The sequence below is a fragment of the Rattus rattus genome, chromosome X (assembly GCF_011064425.1).
Source record: "Rattus rattus isolate New Zealand chromosome X, Rrattus_CSIRO_v1, whole genome shotgun sequence".
Taxonomy (NCBI): Eukaryota; Metazoa; Chordata; class Mammalia; order Rodentia; family Muridae; genus Rattus; species Rattus rattus.
In genome coordinates this window covers 59,091,061-59,099,297 of record NC_046172.1, presented here as the reverse complement: position 1 = coordinate 59,099,297, position 8,237 = coordinate 59,091,061, and the positions used below count along the sequence as shown (strand labels likewise).

The window sequence follows — 8,237 nt, the reverse complement described above, 5'->3', positions numbered from 1 at the left end:
TTCTTGATAGGCCTAGTACAATCTTGGGAACAGGGTTGCTGTGTGTTGAAGGTCTGACAGTAGCTCTTAGTCTTGCCTATCTTAGGTAGTTGCGCTGTGCATTTTTATTGGTGTACTAAGATTTGTTCCTGATACCTTCAATTTGAAAATTTTTCTGAGAAATGGAGCAGTAATGCAGCATCACCTTATTAAAATACATTTGAAGCCTTTTCATTTTCTGTGCTGTTTTTTGAAAAAGGGAGGGAAGGAAATTCTGTCTTGGGAGGTATATATGGTAGACTACATGGGGATGATCTTTGTGACCTGGGCAGGGGAAGGTGCCATGCAAGGTGGAATGGCTAGGATCAGTGCAGTTGGCACTACCTGGAGGTAAGGGCAATGGCAGGCAAGCTATTCTAGATGGTAGAAAATGGAGGGGCTGTACCCACACCCACATAGGGACGGGGGACTTAATTAGTATTTTGTTTCCGAGCAGCTGCTGGTATGTCAGAGGCTTGGAATTGGCAACATCTAAAACTGCTGTAGTTAACTGACCTCACCCAAGTTCCAAGGGCTCTTCCTGATCCTTTTTTCCTGAGCCTCAGCTCTGGAACACTTTCCTATTGGCTGTGGAGACCAACTCAAGTTCCCTTGCCCATGTTTGGAGGTGGACGCCTCCTGGACTAAAGATAGAAACAGCTGGCCCTTCCAAGCAGCTAAAAGCCTCCAGGCTAAGAGGTGTTCCCCACTCTGCAGCCAGACTCCTTGAAATACCCTTTGAGTAAGCTCGGTCAGTGCCTCCATGTCTCTGCTCTGCTATAACAAAGGCTGTGGGCAACACTTTGACCCCAATACCAATCTCCCTGGTGAGTAAATTATTTACCTCAGGGGCTCTGGGTGTTAGAGGTCAGCTGTGTGGCTGGCCATTGGGAATAGGGAGAAAAAAAAGTTGGACATAATTGAATTGGTCTGGGTGATCCTGACTGCTGGTTTACTTTCTACATTCCGTGAAATAACATTAAAATGAACCTGGAGAAAACGTGAGGGATGATATTTGGCATGGTTACCTTTCTGCCTTGACCTTTCTGCTGGTATCTACAGATTCCTGCCGTTACCACCCTGGGGTCCCAATCTTTCATGATGCACTTAAGGTGAGGAATAGACCATGGGGTCTTAGCAAGAGCATTTTCCCCAAGGAAACACCCAGAAAAATCTAAGCTGATCTGGGTCTCTTGTTATCAGGGTTGGTCCTGCTGCCGAAAGCGAACTGTAGATTTCTCTGAGTTCTTAAACATCAAGGTAAACCCTTTACTTCCTTGGATTTAGCACCCTATAGAAGAATTCTACTTCTAACCCTTATCTCCTTATCTGTACTAGGGCTGTACTGTGGGACCACACTGTGCTGAGAAGCTTCCTGAGGTCCCTCAGCCTGAGGGCCCTGCCACAAGTTCACTTCAGGAGCAAAAACCTCTGAATACAATTCCAAAGTCAGCAGAGACTTTGCTCCGAGAAAGGCCTAAGTAAAGAGACCTGGGGGCTTTTGCCTATATCCATGTAGCTTCCTAGGAATTAACGGGGTTTGGAAACTAGGGGCTAGGGATGTGAGGAGGATCATGTGTTGACTCATAATGCATCTTTTATTGTGGGGGGAATTTGTATCAAGAAAAGTCCTTTGCTATAAGATGGGCTAGATAGCTTTATTCTAGGGACTAGAGAGCCCCTCAAATACATGCTTAGTGTATAGCAGAGTTTTTGGCATTTTAGTTTTGTGGAGAAATAGGCTGTCAGCTCAGTCCATCCTCTTGCCTTAACTTCCTGAATGCTGAGATTATAGGCACGCACTACCACGGAGTGAGATTTTTTTCTTATGCAGTTTCAGTTTTTAGTGATCATTAGTATAGAAAATAGTGGGTTTCATCATCACATTTTCATGTTTATCACTGTACCTTCCTCGTACCCCCACCAACACACCTATATGGATCTTAGTTTTTGGAAGAACTTTAAGAAATCTTACAATAGCTATGTGTTTTGTTGGCTCCTCCTTGTAATCTTAGTACTCAAGAATGCTGAATCAGTAAGATTGCTGTGGATATTGGGCTGGCCTGGGCTATGGAAAACAAAAAATAAAATGTTGGTTCGTACCTATACATTTCAACACTTAGGACGCAGAGGCAGCACAATCACCACTTGTCTGAGGCTCCTCCATTCTATAGAGTGAGTTCCAGGTCAGTTACAGCCTGTCTCAAAACAACAAAACAGCCAGTGGCATATAGCTCAACGGGAAAAGGGGATTCCTACGTAATCCTGTCGAGTTGAGTTTGATCTGTGAAACCTACATTAAGACTAAAAGAGAGGGGTTGGGGATTTAGCTCAGTGGTAGAGCGCTTGCCTGGGTTCAGTCCCCAGCTCCGAAAAAAAGAAAAAAAAAGACTGAAAGAGAGAACTGACTCTACAAAGTTGTCCTCTACCCCCTACACATGTGCAGTAGTATGCATGTCCCTAGGCTAAACTACTAATAAAAAAATCAAAAGCTTAATATTCTTTTTGAATATCTTTTTGAGACAGTAGCCCTGACTGGCTAGGAACTCACTGAGACCTCAACTATTGTCTTAGTTTTTTGGCTAACTTTTTTTTTCATTTTATTTGTGTGTGTGTGCGTTAATGCGTGTGCGTGTGTGTGTGTGTGTGTGCGTGTGTGTGTGTGTGTGTGTGTGTGTGTTTACAAGTGGTTGTGAGCCACCTGATGTAGGTGCTGCGATCTGAATCCAGGTCTTCTCCCCACCCCACCCCCAGACCCTGGCTGAGCCATCTCTCCGCCCCCTTAGAAAACACATTGCCGGGCATGGTAGAGCACACCTTTAATCCCAGCACTCAGGAGGCAGAGACAGGTGGATCTCTGTGAGTTTGAGGCCAGCTCTGGTCTCCAGAGAGTTCCAGAATGGCCAGGGTTAAACGAAGAAACCCTGTCTCAAAAACATAAAAAGCTACATCTTATATCACAGAAAGGAAGTAATACTAGCAAGGCAGGAGGCTCCAGAGAACAATACAAGCAGAGTCATTAGGTCCATAGTCAAATAGAGGAAGAGAAAGTAAAGCAGTTCCGCAGAGAAATGCGGAAGAGTGGAAGCAACCAGCCAAAAAGGAAGCCCTGGGCACTTTCCCAGGGTTCTACAATATGAATGTCCACAGAGATAAAAATTGCCAATGGAGTTGCTACCTGATTTCTCTAACCCTGCTCACTTTAACCAGACTGATCTGACTTTACTCTCATGGGCAGGGATGCTAGAAGTGGTGATTCTGAAAAATGATTCAGAACTCAATGCCTGCTTATAACCTCTAGGTCTGAGATGCCTCCGAAACTGCTACCACTTCTTATATCTCAAGCCCTGGGAGTGGCGTTGGAACAGAAAGAATTAGACCAGGAACCTGGAGCAGGTAGGTACGTAGGTCTTCCATAGGACAGGTCTGAAAGACTGCAATTTCATGTAAATGCCAGGAGGGTGGGGGAAATAGACAGGTTCCTGACTGTTTCCTTTGCCCAGGACTTGACAATAGTCTGATCTGGACTGGTTCCAGCTGCCAGAACCCAGGATGTGATGCTGTGAGTGAGAGTTTTGGGGGGCTCAAGCATGTGGCTGAGAGATACCAGAGGGATGCCTGGGTATAAGCAGGAATTTGAATAACCGGATTCTCCTTTGGCCTTATTAGGTTTACCAAGGTCCTGAGAGTGATGCTACTCCGTGTACCTATCATCCAGGTGCACCTCGGTTTCATGAGGGGTAAGAGAAGGGACCGGGCAGGCTTCTCCTAATCTGGATGACAGGTAGGGCTTGGGGGTAGAATTTAAATAAATTATATTCCTCCTTCAGAATGAAGTCTTGGAGCTGTTGTGGTATCCAGACTCTGGATTTTGGGGCATTCCTGGCACAGCCAGGATGTAGAGTTGGTAGACACGATTGGGCAAAGCAGGTAAGCCCCATCTTTCCTAAACACTTGGTTAGGACCCAATTACAGAGATAAGGTCTCCTCCCAGTATCTCATGGCTGACCTCCCTAACTTCTTCTTTGGTACAAATCAAGTAAGATTCTGTTTTTTATCCCTCCATAGCTCAGAGTCTAGGCCATATAAAATAGTTGATTTTTTTCTGGGTTTTCTTGTGTCTTTATACCCTGGTGAGACACCTCTTGGGTTAGGAGCTGATTTTGTTTTTTAAACAATGTAGGCCACAATATAGTAATGAACCATACTAACTGATATAGTCCTGTGGAGTGTGGTTTTCCTCATTCTGCCAAATTGTCTGAATTACCATGCTTATTTCATTTCTCTTTAGCTGCCAGCATCTTGCCGCCATGATTGGCACCAGACAGATTCCTTGGTAGTGCTCACGGTCTATGGCCAGATTCCACTTCCTGCATTCAACTGGGTGAAGGCCAGTCAAACTGAGGTGAGGAACAGTCTGTGGCAGGATGGGAGCCTAGTGAACTCTGGTGGTAGTGCAGTCTTACAGGGAGAAATGCTGACTGCTGTCACTTGTGAGTTCCACAGTCCCCAGAGAGGAATGGAAAGTTATTACATCGGCATTGTCTGGCTGGTCTATGGATCTTGCCTCTGACCTGTACTAATGACTCTTTCTGACCTTCTGGAATTACTATATCCTTATAATTCTTTTCTCTCAGCTTCATGTCCACATTGTCTTTGATGGTAACCGCGTGTTCCAAGCACAGATGAAGCTCTGGGGGGTAAGTGAAGAGAAGTGGGCAGAGGCAAGGAAAATCGATTAAAAGGAGGGCCGGACTGAGTTGAGAGAGGGGATGCTAAAAGATAGAGGATTTCTCTTTAACTGCTTTGGGTTTCCCTTCCTTCCTTCCTTCCTTCCTTCCTTCCTTCCTTCCTTCCTTCCTTCCTTCCTTCCTTCCTTCCTTCCGTCTGCCCTTCCCCACTGCCTTCCTCTGTCTTTCCATTCTTTTCCTATTCTTATTGCAGACCCACTGCAATCCCAAGCCTGTGATTTCTTCATTCTTTCTGTCTTTCCCTCCTCCTCAGGTCATAAACGTGGAGCAGAGCTCTGTCTCTTTGATGCCATCACGGGTTGAAATCTCCTTGGTCAAGGCTGACCCAGGATCCTGGGCCCAGCTGGAGCACCCTGATTCACTAGCTGAGAAGGCTAGGGCAGGGGTTTTACTAGAGATGGATGAGGAAGAATCTGAGGATTCAGATGATGACCTGAGCTGGACAGAGGAGGAAGATGAAGAGGAGGAAGAAGCTATGGGGGAATAGTAACAGCAGACAGTTGAGTTTCTAGGTAGGCCCTCAGTGACTGCCTTAGAATCTCAGAGACCAGGATATGGTTGACCATGTGGTGTCATTGAGCAGCAGGAGGCTGAAGGAAGAGATAACAAAATGTCCAAACTGCTGCTGCCCCCTAATAAACCTTATATTCTGCAGTCTCACCCAAGTCTCATCTCTCTTACCATAGAAGAGCGGATTCAGCCCTGCCCCACTGTCTCTTGGCTGTGTGTCTGACACACGTGTGAAAACAAGCACATGCATGTTCTCACAACCACCAGACACTCACTGAGCATTTCCCCCTGCATCCAGTTCCATGGTATGTGGTTTACAGATAGCTGAGAAACAGGGGCTTGTTCATTTCTCTCCAGAGAAAGACCTGAGCCGGGCATGGTACATGACTATAATCCTACCACTTAGGAGGTGAAGACAGATGGTCAGGAGTTCTAAGTCATCCTCAACCACATAGTGAATTTTAGGTCAGCGTGGGCTACATGAAACCTTTCCTTATAACCCTCCCTCTGAATAAAAGGAACAAAAAGAAAAGAAGAAATGACATTCTAAGCTGGGCCTAATGGCTTACATACCCATAATCCCAGCACTGAAGTGGAAAGATTGCCATGAATTTGACTACATAGTGAATTCCAGGCCACCCTGGACTAGGTTGATCTCTAAACAAAGACATTCGAGCTAGGCATAGTGGCTTGTTCCTATAATTCTAGCAGGCAGGAGTCTGAAGCAGGAGGATTGCAAGTATAAGATCAGCCTATGCCACATAGACAGGCCAGGCCACCCTGGATGATTCTTGGTGACCATAGTGCGTTTACTATTTGCTTACCCCACTCTATATCAGAGTGTATGTGTAAGGAAGAAGATAAAAAAATTAGTGGGGTGTGGCTAGGCTAAAAGAAGAAAGTCCTTACAAGTTGCTTTGTTACAATAAAATCAATGTGTACACACAAAAAAACAAAAAAAAACAAGAAAGTCCTAAATGTATGACCCCAGCTTGCCTCAAACTAAGCATCTTCTTACCTCAGCCTCCTCATTGCGGCAGTTACAGGTGCAAGTCCCCATGCTCAGGACCTGATAGTAAGAGGTTGTGTTTGTTTGTGGTTTTGTGTTGCTGGGGATACCTAAACCCATGTGATGTGCAGGCATTCTATCCCTAAGCCACAACCCCTGCTAAAAAGGAACTTTAAAAAAACAATATGAGGGCTGAGGGAGTGCAGTGTTTGCAAAGGAGCTGAGTTTGAGTCCTAGTGCCCACATCAGGTGTCTCACAGTTATCTGTAACACCAGTTCCCAGGACGCCCAACTCCTGTGCCACAGTGGACATGTGCATTCACATACACATAGCTACACACAGACACACACACATACATGGTTTTTAATTTAAAAAAAAAAAAACCACACAGTTGAGCACTGAGAAAGGTTACCAAAAAAGCTCTCAAAAATAAATAAATGGGGACTGGAGAGATGACTCAGAGGTTAAGAGCACTGACTGCTCTTCCAGAGGTCCTGAGTTCAAATCCGAGCAACCACATGGTGGCTCACAACCATCTGTAATGGGATTCAATGCCCTCTTCTGGTGTGTCTGAGGACAGTGTACTCACATACATAAAATAGTAAATAAATAAATCTTTAAAAAATAAATAAATAAATGGTTAGCTCACTGTATCTGCAGATTCTGCATACATGGATTCAATGATTATAAGTTGAAAATAGAAAATTTTTTTGAATGGTTATAGATTTCCTTGTGTTCTTTAAATAATAGGGTAGAAATCATTTACAAAGCATTTACTTAGTATTGTAATCTAGAGATGAATAGTTATAGGAGAATATGTGTTGGTCATGTGCAAATGCCATGCCTTTTTGTAGAAAGGATTGAGCATCTTCCAAGCTTGGTATAGGCAGGAGATTCCTGGGTGAACCTTCTTCCCTCCTACTGGTATTAAAGGACAAGGAATGACTGTAGAGACCTTTTCTTTGTTTTATTTTTTTTTTTTTTTTTTTTTATGGTTTTATGATTGAGGCTCTTACCCTGTTGCCCAGGATGACCTGGAACTCATTAGATATAGTTCAGGTTGGTCTCTTTTCTTTTCTTTGGTTCTTTTTTTTCTTCTTTTTTTCGGAGCTGGGGACCGAACCCAGGGCCTTGCGCTTCCTAGGCAAGCGCTCTACCACTGAGCTAAATCCCCAACCCCTTCAGGTTGGTCTCAAACTTGGAATAATCTTTCTACCTAGGTTCTTGAATATTGGGGTGACAGGCATGAGATTAAAATATAGATTTATGATTTAAGTCTTCCTCAGCAGAATGATCAATAATCTGAGAAAATCAAATTTCAAGAAACAGGACTAGAAAGATGGCTCAAGGTAGGAAAGGCAGTTGCTACATAAGACAGGTAGCATTCCTCAGAGCCTATGATCAGGAACCAAATCCCGAAAAAATGTCCTTGGATCTCCCTACCTACATGTGTATTGTATGAGTGCCTTCGTGTGTGTGTGTGTGTGTGTGTGTGTGTGTGTGCGTGTGTGTGTGTGTGTGTGTGTGTGTGTTTGTGTGTGTGTGCGTGCATGCGCACATGTACACACACACACACATACACAGAGACAAACAGACACACAGTATCACACAGTATAACACACAAACATATAATAATAGTAAATTTACAAGAAATACCCAGCAAGGAAGCCCTTCAAACCTCAGGGAATCTAAGTTTTTTCTTTCTCCCAGATCCATCTTTCTCCCTCTTTCTTTCCTCCCTTTCTTCCTCTCTCCAGGACCTCATTATGTAGCCCTGACTGGCCTGGAACTCTCTATGTAGAGCAGGTGAGCCTTGAGCTTGTGGAGATGCCCTGCCAGGACACCTGCATCAAGCGCTTTAGTTGGTATCTTTTCAGTTCTATTGAGGGAAACTAGGATATGATTTGAAATTTGAGGTAAAATGAAGTGTGGGCCGTAGCACGCATGA

At 44.4% G+C, this 8,237-nt stretch overlaps 1 protein-coding gene and 1 non-coding gene across 2 annotated transcripts; one reads left to right on the top strand and one right to left on the bottom strand.

The window, feature by feature from the left end:
* Nucleotides 1-307: 307 nt before the first annotated feature.
* On the top strand, nt 308-5,429 carry Itgb1bp2 (integrin subunit beta 1 binding protein 2). Its single transcript, XM_032890211.1, has 11 exons — nt 308-845; nt 1,081-1,130; nt 1,222-1,278; nt 1,357-1,499; nt 3,320-3,414; nt 3,522-3,580; nt 3,688-3,758; nt 3,849-3,948; nt 4,310-4,423; nt 4,656-4,718; nt 5,023-5,429. Exons 1-11 carry the CDS (start codon nt 782-784, stop codon nt 5,254-5,256), a joined length of 1,050 nt encoding a protein of 349 aa, XP_032746102.1. The 5' UTR covers nt 308-781; the 3' UTR covers nt 5,257-5,429.
* On the bottom strand, nt 4,195-4,358 carry LOC116889475. The gene has a single exon (XR_004386427.1). It is a non-coding gene; the product is annotated as a small nucleolar RNA SNORA4 (small nucleolar RNA).
* Nucleotides 5,430-8,237: the final 2,808 nt, after the last annotated feature.

What these genes read in the sequence shown, in the direction of transcription:
- Itgb1bp2 (XM_032890211.1), top strand. Translation starts at nt 782, where the DNA reads ATGTCTCTGCTCTGCTATAACAAAGGCTGTGGGCAACACTTTGACCCC. An exon ending in TCTTTCATGATGCACTTAAG is followed by an intron (nt 1,131 to 1,221) that starts GTGAGGAATAGA and finishes TCTTGTTATCAG; the next exon opens with GGTTGGTCCTGCTGCCGAAA. An exon ending in CTGAGTTCTTAAACATCAAG is followed by an intron (nt 1,279 to 1,356) that starts GTAAACCCTTTA and finishes TATCTGTACTAG; the next exon opens with GGCTGTACTGTGGGACCACA.